The following is a 17,963-nucleotide window of genomic DNA, read 5'->3' as shown; positions in this document are numbered from 1 at the left end:
GCTGGGCCTGAGGGAACAGGCTCCCTAAACGTGACGCTCTTACTGCTATATGGCACCAGCGTTATTTTCAAGCCTGCCCCCTCCCCCCCAATCCACACACACACCTTTTGCAAGAGAAGCTTATGAGTCCAAATCCCTTTAACCCAGCCTTTCCCAACCTGGCACTCTCTAGATGCGATATTGGACTACAACTCCATCATTCCCTGCCAGCACAGCCAATGACCCACTTCTTATCTCACCAAAGCTTCCATTTTTTGATTTTAAAGAAACCTGAAAATACACAAATAACTATGCAGCTGAGTTTGTGACCTAGTCTGCCCGTAACAACTCGTACTGTGGGTTGTTCAATCAGGGGTTGTTGTTACATGTGAATCCAGAACTATGGGCTAAGTATGGGTTGTTAACCATGAACAATCCATGAAGAGAACCCATGCTTTGTTGGCTTGGTTTGCACAACACAGCTAGGTCATCGTGGGTTATTGTCCGCTGCAAACCTCCTTCCCCAATTTCATCACAAATGGGGAAGTGGACTTGGCGCCCCAGGCCAGGACCATAAGCAGAGACTCCCTGGGGCAAGTGTGAGAATTATTTAACCCACGATGAGCCATGGGGCATGCAGCCGCCATTTTCAATATGCAACTCCCATGTCATGCAAACCTGGCCATCATGGGTTATTCGAGGGTTAAACAACCTTCACACAACCCTCAATCAGTAGTAGAGTCATGCAAAGGTTGTTTAACCCTCAAGTAACCAACAATGGCTGGGTTTGCATGACACAGCACAACCTGTGATTGCCTCAATTGGGGTTGCATATTGAAAACTGGCTGCACATGCTGTGCCTCATCATGGGTTACATAACCTACAATGAGCCAGCTGTGTCATGCAAACAGGCCTGTTGTTGGGTTGTCATTATGTGCGAATTCAGAACTGTAGGTTCTTCATGGGTTGTTTCACCAGGCTATAGAGGTGGCAGGCAAGAGTGGAACACCGCCCCCCCCCCCCCCAGCTGCTCTCTATGCCAGTACAACAGTGCCACAAATGTTTTTGGGATACAGGGAGGGAGCAAGCAAAGCGGGGGGGGGGGGGGGAACCAAACAACCCAGGAATTGATCAAACAACCAGGACTTTGCTCTATTGTCTGCCAGTCAAATTATGGGTTGACCCTGGGTAAGGCAACAACCCATAGGTTCATAAACTATGGGTTGCCATTATGTGTGAACCAGGTCCTTGTCTCACACTCTTGCCCCAGGGAGTCTCTGCTTATGGTCCTTCTGCCCTGGAGTGTCAAGTTCTCCCCATTTGGGGTGGGGGCTTGCAGTGGACAAAGGGAGAGGCTCCAAATCCTGAAGAAAACATGTTGTCTTTGTTAAGAGTATGCAAATCTAATCCACTTGTGTTGATGAAGCAGGCTGGATAATTCAACTCAATCTGAAGAATTTGGATTCCTGACCGCAGAGTCCCGAGGCTGCCAAATCCTTGAGCCGCTGACTTTCTGGTGTAGATGCAACAGATTACGGTAGGCAGAAGCACAGCCAAATATGAAAAAGCTACACTTTAATTCACGTAACAAACCAAGATCAAATGGAGCATTTGTCACAGGCCAAGGCCTCTCCAGATGTTGCTGATCTGCTATTCCCATCTGCCCCAACCAGCATGGCCAATGGTCAGGGATGATGGGTGTTGCAGTCTGGCAAAAACTGCGGGGGCACTGGCTCCTTGCCCCTGCCAAATGCCATCAGCTAGGATAGCCAAGGGAGCGCCCTTTGCCTACCTGAAATGGTAGTTGTGGTTCACAAGGAAGCAAGCCCCCTTTGTAATGACAAAGGAGCGCTTATTGTGACCATGCAGACACTCAGAGTACGACATCTAGTCCCTTCAACGTGAGCAGGAGGTTTTCCGGACAAATGTTCACGGTGCTGATGAAATCAAAATGCCCCCAAACGGGGGGCACCAGGAAGAGGTGGGGAACCTATCAGAGATGCTTGCAATCCACCATTGGCAAACCTGTCTCCATATACTTGGGGGGAGGGCAGCAGCCCCCCACCGAGTCCACATTGCTGCCGCCGCCGCACTAGCCCTGTGGTGCCCCCAGCTGGTCAGAAGGCCAGTTTCTTCATCAGGAGGTAGACTCTGGAATCCACTTCAAAGCCATGCAGGTTGTTGGCATCTCCCTGGAGCCTCATGAGCAGGCCGCCGTAGGACACGTAGGCAGAGCTGGAGGGAGGGCAGAGAAGGGTGAGGAGCGGGAAGGGAGCCCTGGGCAGGGCCACACCCAGATGCTCCAGAACAGCCCCCCATGTGCCACAAGCTGTCAATGTGGCCAAGCAACGCCTATCAGGGATGCTGGAGAAATTCGAGATGGACTAAAATGAGCTCTGATTTCTAAGAATCCGACCTGCAGCATCTGCTGCGGAGCGACCCCCTCAGGCTGTGAGGAGTCCACAGACTTTTGGACATTTGTTTTTCTTCCCCGAAATTTACACGTATAATTTTCATAGGAAAATACGCAAATTTCTGCTGAAGAAAAGTTGAGCGGAATGGGGGACAATATGCTAAATGTTACGTACTAAAGTAAATTATGTAAATTCTCACAAAATGTCTTACATAATTATTTGCATAATAATTATTTTCTGCAGGTGAAAAAAATATCTGCATCTGTCTGTGGGCGGACGACAGAACAAAAGGCGCCTGACAATCTGCGAAACACAGGCGGAGTGGATTTTACACAGTCCATACATCCTTAATGCCTATTGCAGCCTTTCTTGTCGTGGGGTTTATTTATTTGATTGATTGATTGATTAGCCTCCCATCTGGCCGGCTACCCAGCCACTATAGGCAGTGTACAATACTAATAACAAATTTACATAATCAATGGAACAAAACAACAAAACAAAATAACACTGCTCTAAAAAACCCTAACCCACCCCAAATGTCCACCTGAACAGCCAGGTTTTTAAAGCCCGGCGGAAGCTCATCAAAGAGGGGGCATGGTGGAGGTCACTAGGGAGGGAATTCCACAGGGTAGGGGCCACCACAGAAAAGGCCCTCTCCCTAGTCCTCACCAACCTAGCTGTCCTGGCTGATGAGACAGACATATGTTCTAGACTTCCAACTCCCATCAACCCCTGCCAGCACTGCCAAGGGTGAGGAATGCTTGCTTGCTTTATTTTCTTAATCACCCATCTGGCCGGTCACCCGGCCACTCTGGGCGATGTACAGCAATACAAACAGTTTTAAAACAGTAAAATTCTACACTAAAACATCCTATTTCTAAAAATACCCTAACCTGCCCCAAATGCCTGCCTGAACAACCACATTTTTAATGCGTGGCGGAAGCTCATTAAAGAGGGGGCATGACGGAGTTCCCTAGGGAGGGAGTTCCACCGAGTGGGGGCCACCACAGAGAAGGCCCTCTCCCTCCTTCTCACCAGCCTAGCTGTCCTGGCTGATGGGACAGAGAGAAGGCCATCTGAGGCTGATCTTGTTGAGTGGGCTGGCTGGTGTTGCTGGAGGCACTCCTTGAGATAGGCTGGGCCAGAACCATATATGGTTTTAAAGGTCAAAACCAACACCTTGAACTTGGCCCGGAAAACAACTGGTAAGCAGTTCAACTCCTTCAGCACCGGAGTGATGTGATCATGCTGGCGGCTGCCTTTAATCAGGCGAGCCGCCTCATTCTGCACCAGCTGCAGCTTCCGAACCGTCTTCAAGGGTAACCCCACGTAGAGTGCATTACAATAGTCTAGATGAAAGGAAACTAGGGCATGTACTACCGATGGGAGCAGATGGTCAGGAAGGTAGGGGTGCAGCTGCTGTATCAGATGGAGTTGGTACAGTGCTGTCCGGCGCACAGCTGACACCTGAGCCTCCATGGACAGCTGGGAGTCTAAAATGACCCCCAGGCTGCAGACCTGGTCTTTCAAGGGTAGCCGTACCCCATTCAACACCAGGTCAACATCCCCCAACCTCCTCTTGTCTCCCACGAAAAGTACCTCGTTTCAGCCTCAGCTTATTCCTCCCCATCCAGCCACTCACTGTCTCCAGACATTTGGACAGGGATTCTACAGCCAACCCTGGTGAAGATTTGAACGAGAGGGAGAGCTGCGTGTCATCCGCATATTGATGACACCACACCCCAAACTTCCTGATGAAAGCCCCCAGCGGCTTCACATAGATGTTAAATAGCATTGGGGAGAGGATGGAACCCTTTGGCACCCCACATGTGAGCAGCCAGGGGTCCAAAACCTCCTCTCCCAGTGCTACCCCCTGGTACCTGCCAGAGAGGAAGGACCAGAACCACTGTAAGATGGTGTCTCCAATGCCCAACCCCTCCAGGCGGTCCAGGGGTACCGTGGTCAATGGTATCAAAAGCTGCTGAGAGGTCGAGGAGAACAAGGAAGGAGCATTTGCCCCTATCCAAAGCCCTCCTCATATCATCCACCAAGGCGAACAAGGCCGCTTGTGTCCCATGCCCAGGCCTGAAGCCCAATCGAAATGGATCTAGATAATCAGTTTCTTCCAAGTGTGCCTTTGAACTGCACCTTCACCACTCGCTCAATGATCTTGCCCCAAAATGGCAGATTTGAAACTGGGCAAAAGTTGTTCAAAACTTGGGGATCCAAGGAGGGCTTTTTTAAAAGTGGTTTTATCACTGCCTCCTTGAGAGCTGATGGCATCACTCCCTCCTCAAGGGAGGCGTTCACCACCGCCCTGATCCCCTCACCTAGCCTCTCTCTACAGCTCATAAAGAGCCAAGATGGGCAAGGATCAAGTAAGCAGGTGGTCCGCCTTACAGATGAAAGCACCTTGTCCACTTCCTCAGAAGGAAGAAGCTGGAACCGATCCCACAAAACCGGTTTGCCACAGACTGCCTCTCGCTCGCTAACTGCATCCATGGCGTACGGAATAACACTCCTAATCCGATCAATTTTATCCGCAAAGTGCCTTGCCAAGGCCTCACAGGAGGCCTTAGAATGCTCCAGTGGTTCCGGAGCAACTGGACTGACCAGGCTCTGGACCACATGGAACAGCCTCCTGGGACAGCACTCTGCAGACGTGATAGAGGCAGCACAATATTCCTTTATTGCTGCCTTCACTGCCACATGATAGGCTGCAGATACAGCTCTAGCCTGTGTCCGATTGTCTTTGGAGCGAGACCTCCGTCACCGGTGCTCTAGCCGTGTCACCTCCTGTTTCAGAGCTCATAACCACGGATTGAACCATGGTGCAGTCCGAGCCATGTTCAGGGGAAGAGGGCATTTCGGAGCCACCTGATCTAATGCCCCAGTGATTGTGGCATTCCAGCCACCCACCAGGGTCTCGACTGAGTGGCCGTTTGTGTGCTCCAGAGAATCCCCAAGCGTTGTTGAGAATGCTGGGATTTGTAATCCAAAATATCTGGAGGGCACCAGGTTAGGGAAGGCTAGGCTACTCAGACTGGCAGTAGCTGCCCAGGCCTGTGGAGGCTGGTGGCTCTGATGTCGGTGGGGCAGTGCATCTGCTCCGGGTGTCACTCAGAATCAGTCAGAACTCTGAAGGAGCAACTCCAGGTGTGAAGCACCGAGCCATGGCCACTTACACCAGGCACAGCCGCCAAGCAGGAGCTTCAGGAGCATTTCAGGCAGGCAATGAATACCTGGGAGACCTTCCACGCACTCTTGCACAAACATGGCCTCCCACTCAAATTTCCCTGTGGAAAAATGAGCTTGCAAAGGAGAAGTTAGGCAGCACAAGGGCATGACCGTCCAGGCGGGGGAAAAGCGAAGGTGTTGGCCTGCTTCCATCTAGGCCTAGAGTGAGGGTGCAGAACATGAGGCCCAGGGGCTGAATCCAGCCCCCATCCCGTTTCCCCTGGTCGTTTTGTGGCTTCCCAGCTTTTGTGCAGTCCTCCCCTGCTCCATTCTAAATGGTTGAAACACTTCTCCTAAGGCTAGGGGTGGCGCAGGCGCCCAATTCTGTCCAAGAATCCAGCAGAACCACTCCTGCTTGCCCCCTGCGTGCACTTGGCGAACGGCCTGCACTCACCCCAGCATTTTGTGTGCGCTTAATGCGCATATTTGCAAATGCGTGAAAAAGCGCATTTTCACAGAAAATGCGTATTTCCACGTGCACACAAATATGCACATTCACAAAAATGTGCATTTTCACGTGTATGCAAATATGCACATTTCTGCGATCGCCATTTTATTTCTCAAAAAATGGCAACCACGGAGCCTGACGAGGCTGCTGGGCTGCTTGCCAAGTGCGGAAGGGGCTCGAGCATGGACCAGCGAGCGGGGGCAGGGGCTGGGCAGGCACCCAGAGAACCCGGATGGGGATGGGATCGCACATCCCCAACTAAGGCTGAGTGGCTGACAGGAAGAGCCTTTATGTTAAAATATGCTGGCATTTTTGCTATTTTGACCCTGCCCATTTTGCCCTTGGCCCTGCCCACCATTGGAATGCGGCCCCTGAAAGCATCTCTGAAATGGAATTCAACCCTGAGGCTGGAAGAAGTGCTGCATCCCTGACCTGCAGGCTACTGTGCTAAATTAAGCCTGCCCTGTGGTAAGCCAAGGATGGGCATCTTGTGGTCCTCCAGCTGTTGTAGCACTGCCACTTCCATCATCCCCCACCATTGGTGAAGCTGGCTAGGGCTGATGGGAGCTTCAGCCCAACATCTGGTGGACCACAAGCTGCTCAACCCTGTTGTAAACATTGGTGCTTGCCACGGGCTCAAATCTTTTTGCTGCCTGCCTCCAACTGCAAAAGCCAGGCTAATTGCCAGGCCCCAGACAGGGCACAATCCATGGCTGGTCGGCCACAAGCTGTGCAGGCATGAAAATCTGGGTCTGGACCCAGGTCACTGGGAGGCATATGGTGGCTACAGATGAGCTCACAAGATGCTACCTGCATAAGAAGGAGAGGCAGTCAACTTTTATTTATTTTATTTATTTATTATTAAATTTATTAATCGCCCATCTGGCTGGTCACCCAGCCACTCTGGGCGATGTACAACATACAATAAAAACAGTTTAAAACAATAAAATTCTACAATAAAAACATTTTCTAAAATACCCTAACCCACCCCAAATGCCTGCCTGAACAACAACATTTTTAATGCACGACGGAAGCTCATTAAAGAGGGGGCATGACGGAGTTCCCTAGGGAGGGAGTTCCAGAGAGTGGGGGCCACCACAGAAAAGGCCCTCTCCCTCGTCCCCACCAATCTAGCTGTCCTGGCTGATGGGAAAGAGTGAAGGCCATCCGAGGCTGATCTTGTTAAGCAGCCTGTCTGGTGCTGCTGGAGGCACTCCTTGAGATAGGCTGGGCCGGAACCATATAGGGTTTTAAAGGTCAAAACCAACACCTTGAATTTGGCCCGGAAAACAACTGGTAACCAGTGCAACTCCTTCAGCACTGGAGTGATGTGAGCTCGCCGGCGGCTGCCTTTAATCAGGCGAGCCGCTGCGCTCTGTACCAGCTGCAGTTTCCGAACCGTCTTCAAGGGTAACCCCACGTGGAGCGCATTACAGTAGTCTAAACGAGAGGAGACCAGGGCATGTACTACCGATGGGAGCAGATGGTCGGGAAAGAAGGGGCGCAGCCGCCGTATCAGATGGAGTTGATACAGCGCTGTCCAGCTCACAGCTGACACCTGAGCCTCCATGGACAGCTGGGAGTCCAAAATGACCCCCAGGCTGCGGACCTGATCTTTCAAGGGTAGCCGTACCCCATTCAACACCAGGTCAACATCCCCCAGCCTCCTCTTGTCTCCCACCAAAAGTACCTCAGTCTTGTCAGGGTTCAGCTTCAGCCTATTCCTCCCCATCCAGCCACTCACCGTCTCCAGACATTTGGACAAGGATTCTACGGACAACCCTGGTGAAGATTTAAACGAGAGGTAGAGCTGCGTGTCATCCGCATATTGATGACACTGCACCCCAAACCTCCTGATGATAGCCCCCAGCGGCTTCACATAGATGTTAAATAGCATCGGGGAGAGGATGGAACCCTGTGGCACCCCACAAGTAAGTGGCCACAGGTCCGAAACCTCCTCTCCCAGTGCTACCCTCTGGTACCTGCCGGAGAGGAAGGACCGGAACCACCGCAATACGGTGTCTCCAATGCCCAACCCCTCCAGGCGGTCCAGGAGGATACCGTGGTCAACGGTATCAAAAGCCGCTGAGAGGTCGAGGAGAACAAGGAAGGAGCATTCACCCCTATCCAGAGCCCTCCTCATATCATCCACCAAGGCGACCAAGGCCGTTTCTGTCCCATGCCCAGGCCTGAAGCCCGACTGAAATGGGTCTAGATAATCAGTTTCTTCCAAGTGTGCCTTCAACTGCACCGCCACCACCCGCTCAATCACCTTGCCCAAAAATGGCAGATTTGAGACTGGGCGAAAGTTGTTCAAAACTTGAGGATCCAAGGAGGGCTTCTTTAAGAGCGGTCTTATCACTGCCTCCTTGAGGGCTGATGGCATCACTCCATTACTTTTTATGTAATTACTTTTGCCTCTAACCACACGATTAAGGCCAATATTGCTACCCCTCCAATTCTCCAGATTTCTAGGGCCCTGAGGATAGGCGGGGGACAAAACCAGGATAAACCACATGGCCATAGGCCGAGGACTAAGGTAGCCCCAGAGTGGATGTCCAAATCCACCGACTGCTCCTACTGGCAACAGTTTCTGCAGCTGAAGGAGTAAGTCAGGGAATAAATTTGAGCCGGTTACTAATTTCAGAATCATTTTAGTATTTGGGGCAGGGGTGGGCAGCTTGAGGCTCCATGATCCATGAGGTTCTGATGGTGCACGTAGAGGTATATATCTTCTCATTTTTGGCCCACCTCTTGGAAGGATTTGGCCAAACAAGGAAGCCCAGAAAGAATGCGATACTTACAGGCGTGTAGCTGCTTCTGTGGACGTCTCGTCACCTTCAATCCTGTAGACCTTTCCATACATCACATATTCAAACTGGTCAGCCCTGCAGGGAAGCAAAACAGCACATAAAGAGGGTGTATCTTGTTTTTGTTTTCTGCAGTTACGCTGTGTAACTGCAATGAATGCACAAATGAAGATGTTCACATTTGCTCCACCTGCACAGTTTTGCATCATCACAACACTTACATATTCTGTGTGCAGAATAAAGGGCCTGCAGATCTCCAAACGTTCTGGTACCTTGCGGCAGTAAACTTTGCTGAACTTCCTTAGATGTCCTGCATCTCTTCTGATATAGCCAGTTGGGAATGATGGGAGTTGCAGCCCAACAGATCTGGAGAGTACCAGGTTGGGAAAGGCTTGTGTACTGCTTAGAGGACTGGACTAGGACGGTGAGACCCAAGTTCTAATCCTCCTTCAGACGTGAAGCTCACTGGGTGACCATGACGCAGTCACAAACTCTCAGCCTAAGCTACCTCACGGGGCTGCTGTGAGGATTAAAGTGGGTGAGGGGAGAACCATGTACACTGCTTTTACTTCCTTAGAGGAAAGATGGCATGTAAACATAATTCATAAAACAAAATAAAATGCAGTGTAGGAACCCCACAGTAAGGCGACCAACATCTGCGGCCCATCTAGCTCTTGCTCTATGGCCCAGGGGGACTTAAGAGAAGCAGGGAGAGATTCCAGGGAAACAGGATCTGCACAGCTTGCGGAATTCTCCAGGCACCTCGTACATGGGAAGTAAATTGCTACAGATTAAGCGTTACAGATGCTGAAGCAGCTATACTTACACTTCACAGAGGGGCGGGTGGTAGGCATGGTGCTGGCTTCAGGTGTTTGAGGGCCCTTGGGCAAACACCCTCAATGAGTCCCCTCCTCCTCCTCCCTTCTACCGCTTGCTTGCTCGACAGGCAGCAAGCCAGTCAGCAGCAGCATCTCCTCCTCCTGACCACCACTGTTGTCTGGGTCAGAGCATGGGCCAGGTGGAGAAGCAGGTTGCCATGGTGAAGAGAAGGTGCAACTCTACGGGGACAGCTGTCAGTGGGCCCCTGCTGGGTGTGGGCCCCCGACCGGTACCCAGCCATGCCTACCCTTGACGCACTACAAAACTAACCTTTTGTAGTGCGTGCATAACCGGCACACCCTGGGTGGGCATGCCGGTTATGCACGCACTACAGAAAGCTAGTTTTGATCTCTTCTTGCTGAAGGTGGAAAAGCAGAGCACTCCACTGCAGCAGAACTAGCTTTCCATTACCTGGATGGTCTATCATCAGTTGGGTTATATTCTCCATCGTCCAAGGTCCCATCTTCGTACAAGGTGCTGGCAATCACCAGGCGGAATTTGTCACCTGAAATGTGAGAAAGAATGAACACTAAGAAGGCCAGTGTGGAGTAGGGACTAGAGTGCTGGACTGGGAGTCGGGAGATCCGGGTTCTAGTCCCCACTCAGCCATGGAAGCTCACTGGGTGACTCTGGGCCAGTCACAGACTTTCAGCCCAACCTACCTCCCAGGAGTTGTTGTTGTGAGGATAAAATGGGGGAGGAGGAGGATTATGTATGCTGCCTTGGGTTCCTTGGTGGAAAAAAGGCAGGATATCAATGCAATTAATAAATAAAAAATAAACTATGTGAGCTTTTGCTAAGACCAGCCAGCTTCCTGGCCAGCCTCGAAGGCCTGAGCCTTTAATTGGGGGATGTGCACAGCTAGTAAACCAAGACCAATAACAGAGTTAGGAGAACAATGCAAAACACCACAGCTAGGAAAGAACTGCACACATACGATGAGGATGGCAAGAGGACTGGCAGAAGCAGTGCCAAGAGACATTTAAGGGGAAATAGAAGATAAATGAAATGTAGAATTTGATGTTGTGGCTCAATTGGCCAAACAAATCCAGGGCTACATTAACATAAAGTTAGAGAGGCTGGTATATTAGATGGTTTACAGTGGAATTACATTTAGGTCCTATTATGGCAAACATCTGAGTGGGGGTCACCCACTGCCTCTCTGCATGAGTCTCTGCTCTGAGCATCCTACCTTTCAATTCCCTCTGAATTTTAAATTCAGAAAGTTAGGATACCTTAGCCATCAGAAGATTGGCAAGCACAGATTTAAAGAGGCTGAACATTTTAGTCAGTGGTCTCAAATTGTAATTTCTAATCAAGCACAATCAGGTTCCATTAGGTCTACCAAAGTCTTTAAATTGATAAGAGCCACCCAGAAAGTCAATTTTTAAAACAGGAAGATAGTGTGCAGACTGATTTCAGCAATAGCCCATGTTGGTCAATAACAGCAAAAACAACCAGCCGGTAGCACCTGAAAGGCTAAACTGATTTTTTGCAGTGTAAACTTTTGTGGGCCAGAGCTCACTTTGACAGATACAGTAAAGAGTTATTTAAGTGGTTAGGTTTACATTTACTCAGTTAGGCTATTCCTTCCATTTGTCATATGCCAACACAGGCAGAAGTTATGGTGACAATTTACAGAAAAGGAATAGAAGTCCACATCGAAAAATTGGATTTCTTTCTTTAAAAAGAGGTAAAAACAACTGTTAAGTTATTCATCGCTAAACAGTTAGAATACCAACAACTGGTGATTAGTAAATTAGCATTTCTTCAGGTGCCCCAAGACACTCTGATGTTTGTGCAAATTACTGTCTGATAATAAACAAAGAAAAGCAGGAACTATATGTCACCAATCAGGCAGCTCAAGTCTGAAGAAAAACCTGCAGAGTGTTTTAAAAAGAGAGGCAGACATTGATGCAATATATGCTTAGAAAAGAAACTCTGCCAGGTCAGCTCTTTGACCCTCCACTTACCAAGATCAACAGGGTAGATCTGTACGTTCACATCAAGGATCAAATCCATCTTGAAGGACTCGCTTTCGCAATGGAGCCGGGAAACTGAAGGAGACAAATCTGGGTGTCAGTTATTTGAGGCCCGTGGCAGAGAATGCAGATCCCCTCCCTGCTAGAACGCTAAGCCATCCCACACCCAGGTCTGTGGAATCAGAGAAAAGGAAGAGCCTTTAAACAGGGAACAGAAATCGAATCCCTGACTCAAACATCAGTGAAAGGGGCCTGAAACTTGAAGGTGTTTTTTTTTTTTTTTAAACAAGTTCTGAAGGGATTAAGAAACAGAGCATAGAGTCTTTCAGGCTTGTGATAGATTCCATAAACAAGGAATGAATTACAGGATTTGGGGGCCAGAAAATGCCATCTTAAACACACCCAGTATTTGTTATAGATCCTGGTTATAGTCGATTGTGCATCAGCCTCCACAACCAGAAATGTGGGGAATGGATGGGCTGAGAAATATGCCTGTATACATTCTCATATCATTTTGTAATTGCAAAATTTAAAAGGTGATCCATGACTATACAGCAATTCCAATAAACCCCTTGATGTCCCAGTATTTTGGTTGACTGATACAGCAAGTGGCAGGAGTATCCATACTTTGCCATGTTATAAGGTTGCAGCTGTCAGAACGGTGAGGGGGTAACAATACCCATGGGGGGTAAAGTTAACAGCACTGAGAGTGTATTCTCACCAAGGAGGAGGAGGTAACTTTTTCCTCTCTCCAGAAGGATCGACAACAAGGGACAAGGAGGATGGCGGCACCTGCACTCATAGTTTGAATTAGTTTGTCAACAGTTTTCAGTACCTTTGGGGGTTTTGGGTTACATTTAAACAAGGGAAGTTCATGCTGTTGTCTACATTTACAAGTATTCCAATAAAAATGTCTACATAATATAACATTTAAATATCATTAAAGATGCAATCCTACGCATAACTGGACAGAAAAAAGGCCTACAACTCCCACACACCCAAGCCAGCAATGCTGGCTGGGGCACGCTGGGAGTTGTAGGACCTTTACCTGTCTAAACATGCATAGGATTGTGCCATAAGTGCGCTTTAATTTGTCCCGTCAGATATTTCAGGTCAAATATTTGTGGTGTATTGGGACAAACCGATAACATGAGGTACTTAAAAAAAGAAAAGAAAAAAGCTTCGCTTAATAAATACAAGTAAATTCAAAAATTAAATTAATCAATGTAAATTAAAAAAGAAGCACAAATAAATAAAAAATGCTAAGCCCAATCACTTGTTCGGGCATTCGAAAACTCCCGATCCAAACGACCCTATGCAACCTCGGCTTCCTGTGCAGAGGAATTATCCTTCCAACCCCCCCCACCCCCACCCCCACCCCCACCCCCCCACCACACACACACACACACACACACACACACACACATCACTGGTCTACTCTAAGTAGGAGTCACATGAAGCACCCGGGCGTGGAGCGCTGGTGGAAGGGGAAAGGGAAGAGGAGGAGAAAAGAAGGCGCAGAGGGGGGGCCTCCCCGCCTCACCCCTGTCGAATTTCTTGCCCTCGGGGTCGATATCCTTCACGTCGAAAATATCCTCGAAGAGAATGCCGGCCATGGCAAGGCGGGCGGGGGTGCGAGGCAAGGATGGCCACGGGGTCAGAAACCGAAGCGGGGAAGGGCCCGCAGCCAGGGAGCCGAGCGACGAGACCCCCCGTGCGAGCAGCCCGAGCGGCGAAGGGCCACATGCGGGCAGGCGGCGCGCAGCCCAAGGCACACGTCTTGCTTTCCCCCTTCGCTTCCGGCGCGGGCGCTCGCCCATGACGTAGGCGCCTGAAGCTGAGGTAGCCATATTGGCATTGGGCAGAGGGAAGGGAACGAGCCCGTTGATAAGGAGAAAGGGGGCAAAGGGAGGAGGAGAAGAAACGTCCTGTGGGAGCGCATGCGCGGAGGTCTCCTTCGAAGCCCAGGAGAAAGAGGGGCCTCCTTTGCCTACTCCTTTTGAGCCGTCAGTGGGAACTTCGGCTATGAGGCGACTGCTAAATAGAAATTAATAATAATAATAATAATAATAATGTTGTTGTTGGGGTGGAGAGAGGAAGAGCAGAGTTTTAATGTGTGTCTTCAAGAAAACTGGAGATCTCAAGGGAACGTTTTGTGCAAAGACGGGCATGAGCAAGGACAAAGAAGGCAGGGACCTAACAGACGCAGAGGAGATTAAGAAGAGGTGGCAAGAATACACAGAAGAACTATACAGGAAAGATCTGAATGTCCCTGATAGCCATGATAGTGCAGTCACTGAACTCGAGCCGGACGTCCTAGAGAGTGAAGTCAAGTGGGCCTTAGGAAGCATTAGTAACAACAAAGCTAGCGGAGATGACAGCATTCCAGCCGAGCTATTTAAAATCCTAAAACATGATGCTGTTAAAGTGCTGCATTCAATATGCCAACAAATCTGGAACACTCAACAGTGGCCACAAGACTGGAAAAGGTCAGTTTACATTCCAATTCCAAAGAAGGGCAACGCCAAAGAGTGTTCAAACTACCGCACCATTGCGCTCATTTCACATGCCAGCAAGGTGATGCTCAAAATCCTACAAGCTAGGCTTCAGCAGTATGCGAACCGAGAACTACCGGAAGTACAAGCTGGGTTTCGAAGAGGCAGAGGAACTAGAGATCAAATCGCCAACGTTCGCTGCATCATGGAGAAAGCAAGAGAATTCCAGAAAAAGGTCTATTTCTGCTTCATTGACTACGCTAAAGCCTTTGATTGTGTGGATCACAACAAACTGTGGCAAATTCTGAAAGCGATGGGAGTACCAGACCACCTTACCTGTCTCCTGAGAAACCTGTACGAGGGTCAAGAAGCAACAGTAAGAACCAGACATGGAACAACCGATTGGTTCAAAATTGGGAAAGGAGTACGACAAGGCTGCATATTGTCACCCTGCTTATTTAACTTATATGCAGAGTACATCATGAGAAATGCCGGGTTGGATGAATCAGAGGTCGGAATTAAGATTGCTGGGAGAATTATCAACAACCTCCGATATGCAGACGATACCACCCTAATGGCAGAAAGCGAAGAGGATCTCAAGAGCCTCTTGTTGAGGGTGAAAGAGGAGAGTGCAAAAGCTGGTTTGAAACTCAACATTAAAAAAACGAAGATCATGGCATCTGGCCCCATCACTTCCTGGCATATAGAAGGGGAAGAAATGGAAGCAGTGACAGATTTTACTTTCTTGGGCTCCAAGATCACCGCAGACGGTGACTGTAGCCATGAAATTAAAAGACGCTTGCTCCTTGAGAGGAAAGCTATGGCCAACCTAGACAGCATAGTAAGAAGCAGAGACATCACCTTGCCGACAAAGGTCCGTCTAATCAAAGCTATGGTTTTCCCAGTAGTAATGTATGGCTGTGAGAGCTGGACTATAAGGAAGGCTGAGCGCCGAAGAATTGATGCTTTCGAACTGTGGTGCTGGAGAAGACTCTTACGAGTCCCCTGGACTGCAAGGAGGTCAAATCAGTCCATCCTAAAGGAAATCAACCCTGAGTGCTCATTGGAAGGACAGATAATGAAGCTGAAGCTCCAATATTTTGGCCACCTAATGCGAAGAGAAAACTCCCTGGAAAAGACCCTGATGCTGGGAAAGACTGAAGGCAAAAGGAGAAGGGGACGGCAGAGGATGAGATGGCTAGATAGCATCAGCGATGCAATAAATATGAACTTGAGCACGCTCTGGGAGAGAGCGCAGGACAGGAAGGCCTGGCGTGCTATGGTCCATGGGGTCACGAAGAGTCGGACACGACTGAACGACTGAACAACAACAACAATAAATAATATCCTTTTGAACTGTGGTGCTGGAGGAAAATTCTGAGAGTGCCTTGGGCTGCAAGAAAATCCAACCAGTCCATACTCCAGGAAATAAAGCCAGACTGCTCACTTGAGGGAAGGATATTAAAGGCAAAACTGAAGTACTTGGCCACATAATGAGAAGACAGGATAGCCTGGAGAAGATGCTGATGCTAGGGAAAGTGGAAGGCCAAAGGAAGAGGGGCCGACCAAGGGCAAGATGGAGGGATGATATTCTGGAGGTGACGGACTCGACCTTGGGGGAGCTGGGGGTGGCGACGGCCAACAGGAAGCTCTGGCGTGGGCTGGACCATGAAGTCACGAAGAGTCGGAAGTGACTGACCGAATAAACGACAACAATAAATAATATGCAGTATATTATATACTTTGTTTGTTTATTCGTTCAGTCGCTTCCGGCTCTTCGTGAGGCCATTAGTCCATTTACTCCAGTATTGTTGACACTGATTGGCAGCAGCTCTCCATGATTTCAGGCCAGAGTTTTTCCGGCCCTACCTGGAGATGCTGGGAATCGAACCTGGGACCTTCTGCATGCAAAGCAGGGGCTCTACCACTGAGTTACAGCCCCTCCTTTGGTTGTTATTTGCTCAGTCGCTTCCGACTCTTCGTGACTTCATGGACCAGCCCACGCAAGAGCTTCCTGTCGGCTGTCGCCACCCCCAGCTCCCCTAAGGTTGAGTCCATCACCTCCAGAATATCATCCCTCCATCTTGCCCTTGGTCGGCCCCTCTTCCTTTCACCTTCCACTTTCCCTAGCATCAGCATCTTCTCCAGGGTATCCTGTCTTCTCATTATGTGGCCAAAGTACTTCAGTTTTGCCTTTAATATCCTTCCCTCAAGTGAGCAGTCTGGCAGGCTTGATTTCCTGGAGTATGGACTGGTTTGATCTTCTTGCAGCCCAAGGCACTCTCAGAATTTTCCTCCAGCACCACCGTTCAAAAGCATCTATCTTCCTTTGCTCAGCCTTCCTTATGGTCCAGCTCTCGCAGCCATAGGTTACTATGGGAAATACCATTGCTATATTCTAATTTGCCTTAGGTTCAATCCCATGCATGTTTAGACAGAAACAAGTCCTACAACTCCTAGCGTGCCCCAGCTAGCCACACTCGGAGTTATAGGACATTTTTCTGTCTAAACATGAAGAGAATTATGCCCTTGAGTTTAAATATTATGGTGAATGTCATTGAAGTATATCCTTCATACATTTGATCTGATCTATTTAACAAGTGCATACTAATAGTTAATTATTAACAAATAATGAACATTGCTTGACTGGGGGGGATAGTTTTGTTGCTGGTTTCGTTGTCAGTTCTTATAGCTGTTCTCATTGTTGATTTTATTGTGTTCTTAATTTTTTTATCACTCTTAATATCGTATTGGTTTTATGTGTTTTATTGCTGTAGGGAGGACTTCTGTCCTGAAAGGCGGGTAAGAAATATTTTAAGTTCATAAAATAAATAAAAAGTAATACATGGGAGATTTCTCGTGATAGTAATGTCGAGATCAAGCCAGTGTGCAGGATTGCTTTATGGATGATAACTAATTGTAAAGTGTGCTTCTGTATAAACCCAACTGTAATAGTCAAAGAAAAGGAGGATCAAGAGTATGGCAGGTGTGGTTTGTTTGTTTGTTCTTGGGCTGGAAGGAAAGAAGATGGCATTATTGCTGGCTCTGTCCCTTCATTATTTTTGGATTGGCTTCCAGATTTTCACTTGCCTCCCAAACTGCCCCTCCTCCCTCCTCCATAAGCTTTTTGAACCCTGCTCTGAGGACTAAAATCAAAGGTACATTATTGGCATCATGACTGGCAGAAACTTTGCTAGGCTCTAGACAAGGGTGGCAGTTCCCTTAAGGCAGCCTTCCCTAACCTGGTGCTCTCCAGATGTATTGCACTAGAACCCCCAGCCAGCCAAGCTGCATTCCTATGCATGTTTAGACAAGACCTGGCTAGCTGGGGAATGCTGGGGAAGTCGTAGGACTTTTTTCTGTCCAAACATGCATAGGATTGTGCCCTAAGGCATGTCTGCACTAACTGTGGCTGAAGCTCAAATATTTTAGCCACCTAATGCGAAGAGAAAACTCACTGGAAAAGACCCCGATGCTGGGGAAGATGGAAGGCAAAAGGAGAAGGGGACGGCAGAGGATGAGATGGCTAGATAGCATCACCGATGCAGTGAATATGAACTTGAGCACACTCCGGGAGAGAGCGGAGGACAGGAAGGCCTGGCGTGCTATGGTCCATGGGGTCACGAAGAGTCGGGCATGACTTAACGATTGAACAACAACAAAAGTTGAATGTGGCCCACCAGCCATGTGTGTCGGCCCACTGAGGACTGGATACATTT

General features: G+C 48.9%; 1 protein-coding gene across 1 annotated transcript; it reads right to left on the bottom strand.

The window, feature by feature from the left end:
• Positions 1–1,108: 1,108 nt before the first annotated feature.
• POLR2H (RNA polymerase II, I and III subunit H) lies at positions 1,109–13,559 on the bottom strand. Its single transcript, XM_084847632.1, has 5 exons — positions 13,293–13,559; positions 11,741–11,824; positions 10,179–10,272; positions 8,883–8,966; positions 1,109–2,214 (listed from the first exon to the last, which is right to left on the bottom strand). Exons 1-5 carry the CDS (start codon positions 13,363–13,365, stop codon positions 2,097–2,099), a joined length of 453 nt encoding a protein of 150 aa, XP_084703758.1. The 5' UTR covers positions 13,366–13,559; the 3' UTR covers positions 1,109–2,096.
• Positions 13,560–17,963: the final 4,404 nt, after the last annotated feature.

The sequence above is a fragment of the Heloderma suspectum genome, chromosome 3, assembly GCF_057233095.1.
Source record: "Heloderma suspectum isolate Gila_16-S chromosome 3, 16-S_ref, whole genome shotgun sequence".
Classification (NCBI taxonomy): domain Eukaryota; kingdom Metazoa; phylum Chordata; class Lepidosauria; order Squamata; family Helodermatidae; genus Heloderma; species Heloderma suspectum.
The sequence above is the reverse complement of the archived record's forward strand: the minus strand, read 5'-3'. Positions and strand labels throughout refer to the sequence as shown.

What these genes read in the sequence shown, in the direction of transcription:
- POLR2H (XM_084847632.1), bottom strand. Translation starts at nt 13,365, where the DNA reads ATGGCCGGCATTCTCTTCGAGGATATTTTCGACGTGAAGGATATCGAC. An exon ending in GATCTACCCTGTTGATCTTG is followed by an intron (nt 10,273 to 11,740) that starts GTAAGTGGAGGG and finishes CTCACATTTCAG; the next exon opens with GTGACAAATTCCGCCTGGTG. An exon ending in ACAGAAGCAGCTACACGCCT is followed by an intron (nt 2,215 to 8,882) that starts GTAAGTATCGCA and finishes CCCTCCCTCCAG; the next exon opens with CTCTGCCTACGTGTCCTACG.